Raw genomic sequence first — 17524 nt, 5'->3', positions numbered from 1 at the left:
ATGACCAAAGGGTATAAGCAAAACAGACCGATTGGTTGGCGTCTTTTAAAATGTTTAAAATATGTAGTATAACCGTCAGTAGTGTCAGTGAACGCACAAGATGGGTACAACAAGGATTTGACAGGCAAGTAAACGAAAATAATTCACTCGTTTATAACGTACCAAATATATTAAACAACTTTTAATGATACGTCGCACCGTTCGTAGTATATAAAGGGTTAGGTTTTTTATAGTACCTATTTCTGGGAACATTAAATGGTTTCGAAACAAAATTTGATACTTATACTAAAAGTCCGATTTACTTTATTTACTCGAAGAATTAATACGTAAAGGTACCGTAATAAGAAATCTTATAAATCGACGTTATTAAAAATAGAATAGAGAATCTATGACGTTAGAAAGTCTAGTGAATCGATGACGCGAATCGTTATTATGAAACGAGATATTTGCGAATGCACCTATTTTTACATACATCGATCTGACTAACGGATATTTCTCTTGCACCATGCTGCCGAATTTTTCCTTACACTTCTTCTTGTTTCGCTAACTTTTTACACCGTATACCGATTTCTCCTTATCGCTCAAGTACCCTTTCGAAGTATAACAAATTCCTGAAGGGAAATACATATATTCAATAACGCAGTGTTGTAAACTTAAAAGAAAAATAAGGTACTCAAAGATAAGGCACTACGAGAGATTTATACAATACATGTTCGCATGATACATTCAAAAATTCGACGTTACGATATAGCGGGTAAATGTTGAATGTCAAACCGTTCTTCATTTCCCTGAGAAAGATCACGTAGCCAAATCAAACGTGCAACAAACGATCAATTCTCTCCCACGCTCGATACGCATTATTGTTACTATTTACCATTAACTATTTATTATTGTCCTAGCACGGTCAGCACGTACGAAGAGTAATACAAATACAAATATCAGATTTAAGAACAAAAATACATATGTATATGTATATAAGGTCATCTCAGTTCTAAGTAAATATTAATACGTGAACTTTTTGAGCAACTGTCTCTTTTGCGAGTTCGAACTGAATCTTTTATTCAAACGAACACCTGTTGACAGAGAAATTTGGATATCGGAGACCGTGGGATCCGCGAGTTTGCACCAAAGAATGTCCTTAATGTAGCATTTAAAAAAAAAATGATAAATTATGTCTAGGGCGAGGTCCAAGGTCATCCTTTATCCTTTTTTCTTTTTTTTCTCCTATCGCGCAGGCTCGTTTGAATTTATGATTAGCTTCAGACTCTTTGTTTTCTGTCTCGTTCGTTGCGTTTTTTTATCGTTCCCCTGGGAAACGTCGTTTGCCAGATTTCGTTTTATTCAGTGCGAGCACGTTTCACGCTCCGCGCTCCGAGACTTTCCTTTATCGACAGAGATGACACGGGACCCTTTCAATAATTATACGGCCCGTACTGCGATCCGTGGTAGTATGGTCCAGGATATGCCGCAGGTGCTGGGTAGCCTGCATATGCGTATTGTTGCTTCTGAGGATATACTGAAAACAGGAATAAAAAATATTAATCCTACGTTCGTGTGGATGTTCGAAAGTGTTCGGCTCGGTTCGGTAAATTTGAATTTATCGAGGGACGTACGCTCCATTAAACTTTCATTATTTGTAATAATAAAATTAATACTATTTTCGGGCTCTTTGTAATTATGTATAAGTATAAATTAATGTATACATTTTTTGGCGCGAATCTATGTAGACTAGGTTAGGTGCGCACCCTTCGAGCGACTTCCCGCCCGACTTTTACCGACTCGACCCGAACGCAACTTTTACCGGCAATTTTGAATAATTATTAACGCGGAAGGATAATGTACGGCTAAGAACAACTTTCATCGATACCAGTTTTAACAGACGAGTGAAACGCTTTGATTATTATTCATATTCGTGTCGAACAAAATTATCAAGGTGTAAAAAGAAAAAAGAAGAGATTAAGATAACTTTGATATCAATTTACTTCCTTGACATTCGAACGCGTTGTTTTTTTTTACTCTAATCCCGATCGTTAACAATTTCCTTCCGCGTAAACATTATTACTCGATTCGTTGGCGGAGGAAAATGAAAATAAATGGAACGGTTTCTATTCGGTGGGCGTTCGGGATAATCGAGAAGATTGATTATTCTTTGTAAGGCAAAGTGTGTTCGATAAAACGTAATTAGATTCAATCGATCGTCGTGACTGTTGAATACTCGAACGTGGATATTTCTTCGCAGAATAGAGTAAAATTAGGCAAGTGTGTCGCTTTCCAAGGGGCTACTTAAAACGCGTCTCTAGATACCGTAGACTTTGCACGTTTCCGATTCTTAGTACACCTCTGTTCGTGAAAATTACCAGGATAATGCGAATTTCTTTACGGTGCTAGAATTTTAAACAAAGAATTAACCGTCTTTGTTAGAAACTTTATACGATATTGGTTTTTATGACGAAGAAAAACTTTGAGATGTTTCGATGCTAAAGGAAGTAATTGATCATCGAAGAAGATTGTTCCCTCTAGAAAGTTTCCTTCAGGACTAGAGCGTGACAAAATGACTTTAATCCATGATGGAAACAGAGCCGAACGAGTAAGAGTTTCACGAACACGAATTATCGAACATTCTTTTTCCCACGACGGTTTTATCCCTTAATCATGATCCAATCGATCAACTTTTTACCCGATTCTACTTTTGTATGTACAACGTATTATTTTTACACAAGGACCAGTTTCTTTTTCGTCGTTTAATTAAAATGTTAAATAAGCGGGTATTTTTTTAAATTTATATCCCGATGTCACACAATTATCGATTAGTTTGGGACTCATTCCGTTATATCTGTAATTACTCAATGTTTACAGGGTGTAATTATACTCTGAACGAACGCAATTCAGGGGTGAAATTCTACTGGCGACGTGATAATGATATTACAGTCGAAATTGTAATATTGAACTTGTTGATACAGAAGCAAAATTCGAAAGTCGTAAGCGATCCAACTTTCTTAACGAGATTTTCACGTTTCATTCCAATTAACTTCGTTATGGTCTGTGATGACTTTGATGCTGTTCTCGATCGTCGATAATTTAATCAAGAAAATGCGTATCGATAACGTTAATTTCAATTACAATTTGCAATTTTAACGCGGATAGTTTCTAAGTAGCGTAGTTATTTTCTGTTGCACTCGAACGTGCTCTTGTAATCTTACATCACAGCCCACACCGGTTTCTACTTTACGTAATAATCCTATTCGCCGAGGGCTCGTTAAATCATCGATTACGTTGCTTCTATATCAATCGGTTTTTTTTCTCGATTCCTATCATCCATCGAATCGATTCGAGTTAGTGGATGTTCGGGGTCGACCCAATGTTCAAAGTTAGTGGAACGCGTTATGTACACGCAGACCCTTTTTCAGTGGAAACATCTGTCGTGCAAATCGTAGTTAGATTTGCTGGATACAAATGTGCGTGGATAATCGAGCAAACGATATTCCTAAGTATCGAACACTTTAGAATTTTTCAGAATTATTTAGCAATAATCGTAAGTAGCTAACGCGAGATTTACTGAAATCCTCAGTCATCGTTCCAAGTATTTTAAGAAACAAGCGAAGAAGTGTCTGCGTGAACTGAACACGGTTCGTGCCGCAAGCAAAAGGTGTTAAATATGTACCAGGCATGAGGTACTGCATGTTCATCGCCTCCTCGCGCATTCTCTCGCCCCTCAAGCAAATCGCCGCGGCGCTAAACAAGATCGCGCTGACCAACGACCAACCGACGCCGACCCAAGCGACCACGTACGACCAGTCGTACGAGATTAGCGAGTTGTCCTTCAGGACCTAGTTGGTCGCGTTCCGGCAGACATAAACAAGAAAAAGATACGAGGAATGTTAGTCCGGTCGTTGCATTGATCGTATCGTGTCACCTGGCATTATGTATTGAACGTTCTGTGCCTGTTCGCGGGCATGCTCCCGTCGCAGACAGGATGCCGCGATCAGGAACAGCAGCATCGTGCCGAAACACGCGGCCACCCCAAGCCAGGCGAGGTAAAACGACCAGCCGTACCACTGCACCGTGTTGTCCCTTAAAACCTGCGGGCAAATTGCTCTGTGAACGTTTACATATACTTCTTTCAGCCTCCTCCTCCTCCATCTGGATCCTTTTCGTCTCAAACGTCTTGGTCGAAGTTGATGCTTGGATAAATTGAAAGTTGCTGTGGAGAAATTGTTAGAGAGAAGAAAGATGAATGCCATGGAATGAAATTGATATTGGCTCATCTTGCTGAAAACTCAAGTGGAAACATTAATAAGATTACGAATCTGTTAGTGTTAATTGAAGAAAGCAAAAATGTAAGAAAAAGTTACTCACGTTGCTCCATTGTTGGTAATACTCTTCTCCCACGATCTTCTCTTTCTCATAATACTCCACCCCGTGCCAAAGTCCCATACCACTGGCGCTCAACAAACCTAAATTACCGAAAAAACCGTTGATTTATCTCGTTAAAGGAATAAGCATTATATGTTAATTGTATAGATAGCACTAACATGCTAAGAGCATTAAAATAGCGGTGGCTGTGATATTTCCTGGTGACCTCTTCCAACAGCCCACCACACCTGTCCAGAATGCCGTAAAGATCGCAACGAATCCCACTATAAACAGAGCTATCACAGATCTGCCCATGTCTGGAAGAAAAAAGGAGTAGTAGAAAGCAAGAGTGAAAGTAACCATCAAGGAGACCACTAGTATTAATAAACATTTCACGATGTTTCTACGTACGAAGTCGAGTCATAGCATCGTCCGAGAAGCCTCTTGTTAAATTCTCTTCATCCGGAATGAAGTAATTAATATTCATACAGTGGGTCTCCACAGGACTTAGATACGTTTGAACTGTAACAATGAATTAAAGGAAAGGATTATTTAATACCAAATCGAGGATATTTTCAATCGAATACTCGATCCGGTTGATTCCGATTGGGAAATTAATTGCGAAAATCGATGCAATCGATTCAGGGACTTTTCACAACGTCAGTCGTTGGTAAATTAATTGGACGGCGATGGAAATTTGCCTGTCTAGGAGACGTTCTAATTTCGATTAATTAAAATGCGTACGAACGCGCACGTGTCTAATGGGTTGATTGCAAAATCAACTGGCTTTGGATTCTTGTAGCGCCACGTGCATGCCAGGATAAAACGTTTTATCAAGACTGCATTTATATCGGCGATGTAAATCTTTTCCTGGACAAGTGAAATTAACATTTCCCGCTCGATAGATCACTTGTTACTTCTATTTTGTATAATTGCACGGTATCCGAAAGATATACGAAGTGATACAATTTGTCGAATGGAAGAAACGTCGAAGTTGAAAAGGTGACAACCCTGGAGTAGGGTGGACACGCGTACCGAAAAGCACGCGACCCAGAATGCAGCTATCACCGGCTGCAAAGTATACGGCACGTGTGCACGTACGTACTTACATTCTTCAGCTTGTCTTTCATGGACAACGGTACTCCTTGGCCATTCCGAATCTACGGAATACTACTTTCGAAAGACATCGGTGAAAAGAAATAAATTCTACCAACGTCGCCAACGCTTTCTAGGGGCATCGTCGAAGAAAAGTGCAATCCTGTTAATTGCGATCTAACGAACCCGCAATTTTTTCACTTCTGCATGAAACATGAATGATTACTCGACGCGTGATTCTTTTTTTTTAACACACCTGACGATCGGTACAAATGGCCGTACCGTTTGAAACGTTTGAAATTCACTCGGTGACAAGCGTTTCCTCGACCTTCTTCGAATCTAGTTTCGTCTAAATGAGGCGCCATACGAAGACCGTTGACTCAAAGTTAACTGTACATAGACTGGTTAACACTAGGCGAAATTGGAAGAGGAACCGACTCGTTTTCGTCGATACAACAGACGGAAAAATCGAATAAAAGAAGAAAATCTTCCGAAACCGGTCGTCGGACTGGTTTCTTTCAAATTTTTCACCCGACCATCCAAGATACCTTGCCGAGCTGTCTGACCTCCATTTTCTGCCACGATTACGCCCGAAGCTGGTGAATATCGGTGAATATTTGTCGCTATGCAATAGCGATCACCTTAAATATGCCATAAGTCACGTTATCAGACCTAATTTCCCGAATTCTTCGTCTAGTTCCTCGTTTCATCGCTGCGTACTCACGGACGATCACGTATGATAAACGTAGCCGGAAACGGAACGCCGGAAACGAACGGAACATTGGGCACCGATAAGGAACTTGCGGTCGAAGAACGGTACAAGACGGTACGCGGGTTGTATCGATCATTCCGATTGTTTTCCGCTCTGAAACGACGGGACGGGAACAACATCCACCGTTGTTCTCGTTCCACGAGAAATTCTCAGTACTTTCTATTCGACAACGTTTCATTTTTCGATCCGTATCGCCGGTAAAACCCTTCATTCAACTCTTTCTTCTCACCGGGGAAACTCTAGCACCGGCATCTTTGAACCTTGCGCGACTGGAATGCTCTTGATCCTGAAGGATACAGGTTCGTTCGTGAAACTCGAAACTTCCGGACAAACTGGAATCCCCGTTACGCCCTGGCGATGTTTAGAAAATTTATACCTATGTCTACCCGTGAGAAAATGCGAATTCAAGGATCGTTGAGGAAGGTGTCCATTTCGCGAAGGTTGATCGAATCGCGAAAGGACGATCGGTCGATCGAGTGAAAAGATTTAGAAACGCAGATGCAACGGTCCAGTTATTCGATTAATGTCTAGGAGAATCGACAAGGGGCGTTGGGTTTCGCGTTTAAAGAACGCTCGGAAGAAAGCAGGATGCTCGAAAGAATCGAGCTGTAATTCAGTATTCATGCTTCAACGACAAAGCCAACATTTAGATCGCTTCCGATTGTTTTCTAGAACAATTTCTCCGCGATCGCACGAGGATTTTTATCTTTTTAAATGTAAATATCTCTCGAGATACATTGTTCCCGATGCGACAGAAACACGAAAGCTAACCGAGTCAATATTGTCCGAGCAAACTGAAGAAACATCTCCGAAGCATCTCGTACGCTCATCTCGAACGTTTCCTTTCTCCTGCGTGCAACCGATCCGTCGATTATAAACTTTTAACCTATTACGTGGGGCTCGGATAACCCGCGACATTACGATATCGTTAGGTAGAAAGTCTCCCAAAGGCTTATCAGGAACCAGGAACTCTTGAGAAATAGCCAGGCTGCTTTCAAGATCTCGTTTGGCTAGTTTCCTCGAAAAATCATCTTAAGAAAATTAATACGTGGTAGAATTTTTTATGCTTACCGGTTGGTGGCCTCTCTTTGGGATAACATATCCTGAAGAGACCCTGCGTCCTTGTGTAATAATAATATTTCGTGTTCATTTGCTCCACCAAGTGGCTCTGCTCGGCATGCTTGGCTGCATATTGCTGCAACAAAATCATTTTTTCTAATGATTCACACGATCCTTTTACTTTTTCTACGTTTACAACAGTCTTTATTGTATTCTATGGAATAAAGAGAAGGGTGTTTTTTCGAATGCAGATGAAGCGTTAGTCATGGTAGTTTTATGGAAATATTATGACCGTTGGAAAGTATGAAAGCGACAATCGCAATTCCTTCTACGAATTCAACCAAACGTCTTTCATAGTTGCTGGAAAAAGGCTGGACGAATAAATTACAGAAAATTATTCGTGAAACGTTCTCAGACGATTCCTCGACTTCTGTAGAATGTATCACCGGTGATTGACCTACTCGATTCAAACGCCTTAATCATACTTTCCATTATGATAATTTCAACTCGATATCCGACGTTTCAAAATTCAAAGTTGCAAATTGGAAAATAGAAAAATGGAAATTGTCTGTTGACGATCCCTGCCCCAAATACCCTGAAGACCTCTACATCGTTGGATAGATCACGAAAAATCGACAGGAAAAGTAGTTTAGCCACATTTTGTGTTGAAATGCCGGGCGACCGCTTGCGAGAACGCTGTCACCGATCATCTCGCCGCCACCTAGCGGTCCCCTGCCCGAACTAAAGGCGAAACCCTCCACTTAAACGCCTACAGTTGAAAGTTTGAAGTTTGGAAGAATATAGACAAGCAATTTTCATCGGAAGTTACGTGCGTATCCTGCGATTGAATCGTGCTTACGATATCGCGTAGGAAATTGCGGAAGGAAAGGAAATTGCAGTCGCGTTACAAATTTTAAGCGTGTTGTTCTCGCCGGTGCACTTCCTGAAGAAACGAAGCCGGCTCAAGAGGCTTAGAAGGAGGCTTGGAGAACGCGTTTACTCAGCCGTGTCGGCTCGAGTTCCGGACTTTCTTGCGATCGGGGATACACTTCGCATACCGCCCTCGAAATTAAATGTAATTTTACATCTTACGACAACCATGTCAGCTCGATGGATAGCAAAACCGTTCTTCTGCATCGTCGCCCAACTATGAGAATCCTTTTATGGATACTTTCCGACATGGAAACAAGTTTCTATTTCTCCTTTCCTCACTGTCGTTTCTCTACCGATGAAAAACGATACTTCTGCTGTTATTCGTTCGTTAACTATGCCGATCCGCTTAAGCGAATTTTACTATGCTAATTATTCACGTTCTGATAATTTGTACATTTTAATTGCAGACGCGTTACACCGTTCGAACCTTCGTCCTCGAAAACCGCTTACATCATCTGCATAGCTCGGAAATTCCTTGGAAGGATTACTCGAGAAACATAGGCCACGTCACATCAGTTTCCAGGACGCGTCTAGGAGCCATTTTGTAGAAAGTACGTAAGTAACAAGCCGATTTTCTGATACACCGTTTCGTAGAAAGTGTAATACATCGTGCGGGAAATCTACGAAACGCACGAAAACAGAAAGAAACCTTTCCACAAAGTGTTTAAGGTCTACCATCTAACGATGCCCATCAGTAGGTATACTAATGCAACAATAATTACAGTTGAATAGTTGTATTTATTTTTCTTCCTTTTTATCTTTTTTATCTTCTCACGATCATTTGTAATCGTCGTATCAGGGAATTCGTGCTTTTTCTCCGGTAACTGTGCACACAGGAAACATTCTTTTTCTCTCTTGGCTAACTTGAAAACGGCGTTTCGTGCTCGGACGCGATTATGCGAGAGCATGTTGATTGGAAGAAAATGCATAGAAAATGCAATCTAAAATCTTGAGAAATTTTACGTCCCACGTTCTTGCTTGATTACAAAGTGATAATTGCACTGTGCATGTTGCAAGATCGTAACCTTGATGAACACCCATGCCTCCTGCAGCATTCCTTCTGGAGAACGTATCACTTTGATGGTCTTAACGATCGATCGAAAGTTGCAAATTAGAAAATTGGAAGTTGTAAAATGTATTCATGATTTTCGAGCTCTAACAATTGATAGTTGCAATTGAGGAATACACCCTGTACGGAGGTTAATTGTTTGTCACGTGCGAGAAAAAGAAAAGAAAGAGCCGAAGAGGCCGATCGAGGCTCGTCCAGGTCGTTCGAATCTGCTTTCACATCGTTGTTTCGCCACTGCCATTCGCCTCGAGCGCGGGAACATCGTCGAGGCTCGCCGGTTTCTTTGACATAGAAAGGAAAACGCGCTCAATGGGAATCGCGACGCGTTTAGAAACGGAGTCTCCTTCCACCGCCGGCCAATTGCTTGTAAAGCATCGAAACAATTCGCGATATCCCGCGGTAATTAAGCGTCTTTCTCTATCGAACAACCTTACAATTGGTAGACACATATCGCGATGAAAGTGCGTTAATTAACTGTCTTTGTCTCTTTCTTCCTTTTCCTTTCCCGAGTTGACACGCTGCTCTTATATGTAACAGAATACACAAAGAAGATTAGAATCTCCTTCGCTAAAGATAGACAAACTTTGTTGCTATCACCTTGGTAGTGCACGGTGACAAGGATAAGGAAGAATGTCAAGAGCTTCAGACGGAAATTTGATATGTTACCTGAATGGTAGACGACTATATAGAAGGTTAACAACCTTGCGACTGATAAAGAATGAAATTCCGGCGTGGGTGGCGTGCGTCAACGCGTGGGTCGATAATGGACGGTAGAAGTTTTCTTTGAAAAATTAACTCCGATACGATCTTGACATAAATTGGAAAATGTCCCGTTTCTAACGACAGGAGAAAATCACATTTTTTCCCCCTTCCACTCGATTTACGAACGATTATAAATACTTGCTCTTTGCGTCGCGACGCAAAGAAATGATAAGAAAAAGTAAATTAGTATCCTTGATCTGCAGCAGATAGATCAAGGCATAATTGTTGTGACTTGATCACCTTTTGAAATCGTCCGATTGATTCGCAACAACCTAATACAATAATTAAAGATTGCTCGTATCCTCTTATAAATTATTTATCATCGCAACAGGAGGGAAGCGTACGAAGTTACTTCGTCCGACAAGTTGCTTTTGCTGATTCTTTTTCATCGCTGGCCAGTTCATGATATCAAGATTCTACAAGAAGTACCGAGTTCAATGTCCTTCTAGCTGGACGCATTAATTAATACACCTTATCACGAACGTGTTCACCGTTCACCACGGAAACACGTTCGTAACGAACATTATTTCGGTTTTGTAAACGCGCCCGGCAACTTTCATTCCGATTTTTCAACACTGTTACGCAGCGAACCAACCGTCGTGAATAAATTCAACGTTGCACAACGTTTCCAGTCGAACGACAAATTTTATGCCCTTTTGATTGTTCCAATAATCGAGCAAATCGAACAGGTGTAAATAGAAAAAAAAGGTTTCAGGAACAACCGTCGAATAATTGGGCTCCCAGTATGGTGTAACAAGTTGCATACGTTTGGTCGCAAGGACGTGTCGTACGCTATGTGTTCCTTTGTGCCCCGAATCGATCTTCCGGTTCGGTTATGTCACGATTTCTTCAATGGAACCACGATTATACCTTACCCACCGTCCCCGTAATGAACGCGTGCACTCTTACGAATTATATACCAGTTGCAATCAACTTGTGCAATGTCACAGGATTCGCCTGTCGTTAACCCATTTACCTCCATGCCTGCCATGATCATTACTATTTAATAATACTTCAGTTTTTCTGCATCACTGATTCGCGAGCGATGCTTAAATTTTCATACGACTCCGTCGCTCGTATCGTTAAATTACAAATATTTATCATAAAAAAGCGAATTCAGCTGGTTCTTACGAAATCTTAGCCTGCGATTCGCGTTGCTCGATTACTCAATGATTTTGACGTAACGTCGTCCATATTCTCACGATTAAAGAATAATCGTAACATGCCACCTTCGAACAATGATGCATTTACTTGGCGAACATTGGCCCACGCGTTACATCGCCTCGCGTCGGGAAATAAGCTGATAAATCGAGCCTGCGATTGTCTATGAGACTTGCCGTCTAATAGGACAGTGTCATTTGAATGGCTAGGAGACATGTAATTTGCGCAACTCGTACCAGGGTAAAGGTTCATTGTTGGACAACGACATTCCGATCGTTCTTGCAATAGCTATCTGTTATTCTTGCAGCGTAATGCTTGTTTAAACGTTCGATTGTCATTGTTCCTTTAGAAAAGAGAGGACGCAGGTGATAATCGTCTTTCATTTCTCAAAATTAATGAAATTAATTTAATACCCTTTTACCTTGTCCAAGCAGTGGGTCAAGTATTTTTCATTTTTGAAACCATTATATTAAAATCCTCGTCACGAACAAACGTATCGCCGTCGAGGTCAAACGGTTTCGCAACGAATGAAATTCGTTTTGCAGCGAACCTTTTTATTCCTGTTGAACGAAATTATTACATCAAGGCTGTTAAGTAAGAAATATGAAAAGCAGGAAAGAGAACAACTGGCAAATTGCTGTAACATTGATATGCAACACTTCGAATCACTTTTTCTTTTCGTTTTAATGGAGATTTTGAAAAGAAGTGGTCCATAACAAGTTGCTAGCACGATGATCGATTAAGTTCGAGTTACACTAGCGGTCCAGTCACGCTACGATCCAGAGTTGGTCGCATCGGACATTACCTGAAGCTCCGGACCGTGACTGGCACATGAATGTCGACGAGCAGTGGACCATCGAAAAGCAAGGTTTATTCTCAGGATTCAAGGTCTTCCAGCCGTGGACGTGCGAATTCTTTTGTTTCAACGCGTTCCGATGGCCTGCTTCGTGTTATCCAGCGGCTCTAATCGCGTTATCCACGACGAACTCGTAAACGGAGTGAACACTAATTTAGCCTGACCCAGCAATTGGCAAGATCGAACGGGTTAAACAGGCTCGCGCAAGTTTTCAAGAAGAAATAATAATTATTCATCGACATTGCACATTGGAAGAATGCAATCATTCACTCGTTGGAAGATGGTGCAAGCAACGTAACTGTACGTATGGATTCTCTGGTTGGTCGATGGAAGATGGGGAGAGCCAGCATTTTTATTCTAATAGGTGCTCGCCGGCTGCGATCGCCAAGGTAAACCCGCTCGCAAGCCTCGTGAAAATAACAAAGCTGACTGCGTCATACGATCAAGTATTCTAGCAAGAATATGCCTGCCAATTAGTAACATTGTTTCTACAATTCGTTAACAACCTTAATATTGTTAATGGATCGAAGAGCTGAGTTACCTCTTCGATTATTATTATTATAACGTCCCGTACCACGAATGGTCATTACCACAGTGGTCCCAGCGCGAGATGGTTGGAAATAATTTCTTATTACCAACCGTTTCGCTATTGAATCGGCAAGAAAGTTGTCCGCTGGAAGCGACTCGGATCGTTTTTCTTTTAGCGTAACCAAATAAAGAGTCGAAGGAAAGCAGCTCGGCAACGAAATCGCGGCGCTGTTTAAGAGAAAAATCTCGGCTACGATCCCCGTCGATTCCCATAAACGCGGAGATCGTGGACAGTGCATACACACGATTGCGTTGCACCGGTGCACTACACGAACGCTAAACGCAAAACTCGTCGAGTCAACGGGCGCTGAAAATGGGCGCGGCTCGGAATGTCGATCGTTTCAAACAGTCTACACGGAATAACCGAAATGAAACGAAAGGATTAGTGGTGAAATTCCATCATCTTGCTTCTACGTTTCGATCCGTGAATTCCATCCAATTCTGCAGTCGAACTCTTAACCCTTTAGGTGGCTTAAAAACTGTCCCACCTAATATTTTAACCCACCTCGAAATTATTTTATTTAAATTTTTCATTCAGTTGACCAAAAAATTCTGTGCAACTAGGATTTTTAGTTTCTTTAAAATCGTGTGTCTCAAAGAGTTAAAAAGCGATGCAACGCTTTTTTTTTTATTAAGGATTTCGCGGGGATTAAGACTTTAATGGAAGTCGGGTCGAATGGCAGGGAAGAACGGTACCGTCCGCTGTAAATGCACCTCGGCTTCCTCCTGGAATATTTCATGAAACTTTCGTGAGAATCTTTTCCACAGAGAAGATTCTCAAGGCCCTCTAGGGTGAACTTGACCTTCGACCCGAACGTTCACCCGTGACAAGGACGAAGGAAGCCGAGGAGATTCCATTTCCGGTCTTACTCCACGAATAGTCTCTTGAAACCGTTTCTTCCTTGTTCAATCGTCTATTTGTATTTTCAAAGACGTACTTTTTGAATGGAACTTTGTTTCTTAAAGAATTAAAAAAAAAATGGGGGGAATAGAAAATTGAGGGAACAAGCTATGGAACACTGAACATGCAATCGACGAGGTTTCGAACACGTTTACCGTAATTCACCCATATAACGTGTTACTAATTAAACCGTGTTTCAAGAACGATGTTTCTTTTGCGTCAGTTTCCACCAATTAAAATGTTTTGCCCAACATTTAAGAAATATTCGATACACTCGTTATAAAAATTCTGATTAATCTTTGAATATATCCGGGATGACACAATCAATGACACGAAGAAACCAGTTTTCCAACTGTGAAAATATCTTTTCCATCAACGAGGCGGATAATAAAAATCAATTTCCCATAGAAATTGGGAGGAAAGGCCATTGTTACCATTGCACCTAAGGGATGTCTGAAGAGAAGATCATATTTTATGGAATATTAGAAAACTGTTAATCTATAAATTTTCACAATGCAATGGAAAAAAGTGTAAAAGCCATGATTGATACGGGTAAATAACGGGGTTATCACCTACAAAAACCAACAACGTGGCATTCTCTTCTGAAAAGGAGGTTCTCCACCGGAGTAGCATCGAAGCTTAAGAAAAAATGAAATGAAAATATATATTAATCGAACGACGAACCTGGATTTGGGCACGTTTGACCTCGGTGTAGAGCCAGTTGTCCGTGGAAAAGGCGATCGCTAGGAGGCCAGTGGCAATGATACCGGTTATGGTCGCGAGGGACAGCGTCACCGCGGAACAGGGCATCTTGGTATCCTCTTCTTCCTCTTTAGTTTTCCTCCTCGACTCCTTTTTTCCTACGTCTGTTACCTTCACCTCGCACCACTATCAGCTACTACGATACGGAGGGCAACAGGTAGTCGTCGTCGTCTTCCCCGAGCTTCTCGAGCATCCGTGACAAAAGATCCTCACGAAACAGGTCACGAACTGTTCACGAATCGGGTCCAGCTTCCACGATCGCTGAACCTCGATTTTTTCGTCGACGGACAAAGATGAGGACGAATTTGAAAAAAAGAACTCGATCGACGATGACGAACGTCCTTCAGGGTCCACGATACTCCGCGATACACATTACTACCATTCTCTCCTACGACAACGACACTAACGGCTCGACTCAGCTCGGAGAAAAGCTGAGAACCAACCAAGGAGAGAGAACCGGACTCCAGGTGGGGATGGATGTAGCCTCAGGCAGGTATATTACCTGTGTTTTACCTTCAGCGGTGCTCAACGCATATTTTCTCGTCTTTAAAGTCTACTCTTATGAAATGATCAGAAAATTTCATCTTCCTAGGATCTTGCTCCTTAGCTAATGATTTTTCATTTTTAGTATCTTTTACTAAACAGGCTCTACCAGCTTCACCTGGGTGATTTCAATGCCTGCATACACAAATCACTTTGAACACAATAAAGAAATTCCAATTTTTCAATAGAGGGGAGAATCGTCTTGGTCCTTACCTAGTTACCTCAATGCTGATGATTGATGGAAATTTAATGAAAAATTGATGAGAAGACTGGAATTTGTTGGGACACCAGAGTCAAGGGAATTCCAGAAAATGAGAACAACGTTCTCCGTGGCTGTCTATCTGGCTTCCATAAAGCATTCCTTCCTTCTTCCTTTTACCAAACAATCCCACCACAGGGTGAGAGATAAACTCGATGCAAACGCCAATGGAAAAACGTGGAATTCCTTGCATTCTATGATCTCTTTCTACGCTACTGCTATCGTTTTATGCACGATAACCTTGATACAGCATTGCAAACGCGTTGATTAGCTTTAATGCGTGGGTTATCCTTTCAACGCTTTGTGGAAATGGATTACCTACCTGCGAACCTGAGAGAAAACACCTGCGTACCTGCGGGTTCGTAAAATTACGGACATGCAGGTACCTGCCAGGAATTTTCTCACGGATAATAGGATTTTAAGTATCACGGTTTGGCCTGGGCTTAAAGGCACGGAACCGTTATCGAACAAATGCGCGAAATGGAAATGAACGTGTATGATTGAAATGAATTAAACAGGAAATTATGTTTGTACAAATATACATATTAACATAATGTATTTATTGCAAAACACATTCTCCATGTGTTTTAATAAATGAATTTGTTAATAATTAAGATTCAGATATATATGTATATATAAATTAAAATCTTTAACGTGTAACTGCAATTAAATAGAATTAGCCATGTACAATTTGATTGATTTAGTTATAACAATTAATCAAAAATAAGATACGTATAGATCAATTGAAGTTTATTATCGAAGGATCGTATGGGGTACCCTCGAAAGGAGATCCTTTTGCGTCCCACGCCTTTCTTAGTACTTTCTCCATTTTCTGTACATACAATTTGATATTAGAAATTCTTATTACGTCGATAATTTTGGTATTTTTTTTTATGTACTTACGATTTGTTCAGAAGTTGGTTTACCAAGAAGCTTTTGTTGATGATTCCACATTAGCTCTTGAACTTTCATTTGCTCTTCTGATCCCATCTCATCTAAATTCCTTGAACAATCAATCTTAGTCAAATCAATTTTTGGTTCCCCAACAAGTAATGCTTCCCACCATCTTTCGGAAGCTTTCTCAAGATGAATCTGTAATAATAATTTGGTAATTATTTTGTTCTTTAATGATTATTTTAACATTTCCACTTACACTAATATATTGGCCAGGTACTATACTCCATACTGACTCATCTTTTCTAACTTTGAAACTTAGTTCACCCCTGAATATTGTGGTCCACACAAAATACCGGCATTCTTCTACCTCTTGATTTTGTTCAACCCTCGAGGTCCTTGCCTCTATTTTAATTTCTTTTGAATCCAAGTGTACTCTTAAGTCTTTAGCAGTTTTGATACAACTAGGAAGTTGAACTAACACATCTATGTCGCTGACAGTTTGGGACCAAGTATAATTTTCTCTTATTGCACCATTGTAACTGTCGGATGATCTATCCCTTTCCAGCAACTGAGTAGGTATACCTATGATTTGATTTTCTTTGCTTGTTTCAATTTCTACTTCATGATCCACCTGTGGAACAACAATCTCTTCTTCTATAGTCATTGATTCATCTTGATCTTTATCATTACTTTGGATAATAACTTCTTGGGTATTTGGTGGGTCTGTTCCACTGGCAAATTTGGAAATATTCTTCCATTTTCTTAAACTGTGTAATACAAGCTTCTCTATTGTACCAGGTGGAAAACCTAATTTTTGATCTGGTCCAGATTCAACATAAAAATCTGTGCTGTAATAAAATCATAAATTGTGTTTCTTTAAATAAAAATAAATAAAATATTGAAGGTATACTTATGAAAATACTGACTTACCATCTGTACAAAAATCCAAAGAATGCATCTAAGAAGTTTGTTATATTTTTCTCTTCTTGTAAAATTTGTAAAAATTCCTGATCATGAGTGCTATTCATTATAGAGATCTTTTTATGTACTTATATATTATTATCAATGGTTTTTAACAATATTTTAACTACAGTGTTTGTTCTGCTTATCAGTAACTTGTTGATTATTGATTTACCTACCGTTTTTTGATAAAAATTGTCCTCTATTTACAATTTCATTGTCTGTTGACAACTTATTTTTATGAATAGGTTATGTGAAGATAAATTGTTTGAGAAACACTGGTCAGAAATTTTGTTTACCTATTACTATTTTAATAAAATTTAGGAATCATACATTATACTTTGTGCTCATAAAATAGGTATGAAATCATTAGATTCAAATTGAATCCTGACACATATATTTCTTTCTATAATTTTGGAGTTTTTGTTCGTTTTTAATTCATATTACGAAATAAAATGACATTTCACTCAAGTTTAACACGGAACGCCCTCTTGGACAGTGCATATTGTTTACATGTTTTGACACATTCTGCAAATAGTGATTTAAATTGGCAT

General features: G+C 40.1%; 3 protein-coding genes across 4 annotated transcripts in view; 1 reads left to right on the top strand and 2 right to left on the bottom strand.

Annotated features, from left to right (window-relative positions):
* The window catches only part of LOC114871088 (putative uncharacterized protein DDB_G0282133), a 36024-nt gene that overhangs the window by 4107 nt on the left and 14393 nt on the right, over positions 1-17524 (top strand). The window contains exon 2 of the mRNA XM_046285835.1: positions 8620-8763. The gene's annotated coding sequence lies outside the window, so the exon portion shown is untranslated. The remainder of the gene's footprint in view (positions 1-8619; positions 8764-17524) is intronic.
* Positions 148-15472, bottom strand: LOC114871085. Of its 2 annotated transcripts, none has more exons than XM_029176546.2 (7): positions 14234-15472; positions 7292-7415; positions 4765-4875; positions 4533-4670; positions 4357-4454; positions 3914-4079; positions 148-1516 (listed from the first exon to the last, which is right to left on the bottom strand). In XM_029176546.2, exons 1-7 carry the CDS (start codon positions 14357-14359, stop codon positions 1413-1415), a joined length of 867 nt encoding a protein of 288 aa, XP_029032379.1. In that variant the 5' UTR covers positions 14360-15472; the 3' UTR covers positions 148-1412. The 2 variants fall into 2 exon arrangements, with proteins under 2 accessions (XP_029032379.1, XP_029032378.1); XM_029176545.2 differs by lacking the exon at positions 3914-4079 and adding an exon at positions 3662-3827 and having other exon boundaries at positions 14234-15458.
* LOC114871084 (nudC domain-containing protein 3) lies at positions 15636-17038 on the bottom strand. The gene is made up of 4 exons (XM_029176543.2): positions 16941-17038; positions 16267-16858; positions 16017-16205; positions 15636-15945 (listed from the first exon to the last, which is right to left on the bottom strand). The coding sequence occupies exons 1-4, from the start codon at positions 17036-17038 to the stop codon at positions 15853-15855; spliced, it is 972 nt and encodes a 323-aa protein (XP_029032376.1). The 3' UTR covers positions 15636-15852.

Source organism: Osmia bicornis, chromosome 5, assembly GCF_907164935.1.
Source record: "Osmia bicornis bicornis chromosome 5, iOsmBic2.1, whole genome shotgun sequence".
In the NCBI taxonomy this organism is placed as follows: Eukaryota; Metazoa; Arthropoda; class Insecta; order Hymenoptera; family Megachilidae; genus Osmia; species Osmia bicornis.
The sequence above is the reverse complement of the archived record's forward strand: the minus strand, read 5'-3'. Positions and strand labels throughout refer to the sequence as shown.

What these genes read in the sequence shown, in the direction of transcription:
- LOC114871085 (XM_029176546.2), bottom strand. Translation starts at nt 14,359, where the DNA reads ATGCCCTGTTCCGCGGTGACGCTGTCCCTCGCGACCATAACCGGTATC. An exon ending in TATTTTAATGCTCTTAGCAT is followed by an intron (nt 4,455 to 4,532) that starts GTTAGTGCTATC and finishes TCGGTAATTTAG; the next exon opens with GTTTGTTGAGCGCCAGTGGT. An exon ending in CGTTCAATACATAATGCCAG is followed by an intron (nt 1,517 to 3,913) that starts GTGACACGATAC and finishes TCCTGTTTTCAG; the next exon opens with TATATCCTCAGAAGCAACAA.
- LOC114871084 (XM_029176543.2), bottom strand. Translation starts at nt 17,038, where the DNA reads ATGAATAGCACTCATGATCAGGAATTTTTACAAATTTTACAAGAAGAG. An exon ending in TTTGGATTTTTGTACAGATG is followed by an intron (nt 16,859 to 16,940) that starts GTAAGTCAGTAT and finishes ATTTTATTACAG; the next exon opens with CACAGATTTTTATGTTGAAT. An exon ending in AACCAACTTCTGAACAAATC is followed by an intron (nt 15,946 to 16,016) that starts GTAAGTACATAA and finishes TTGTATGTACAG; the next exon opens with AAAATGGAGAAAGTACTAAG.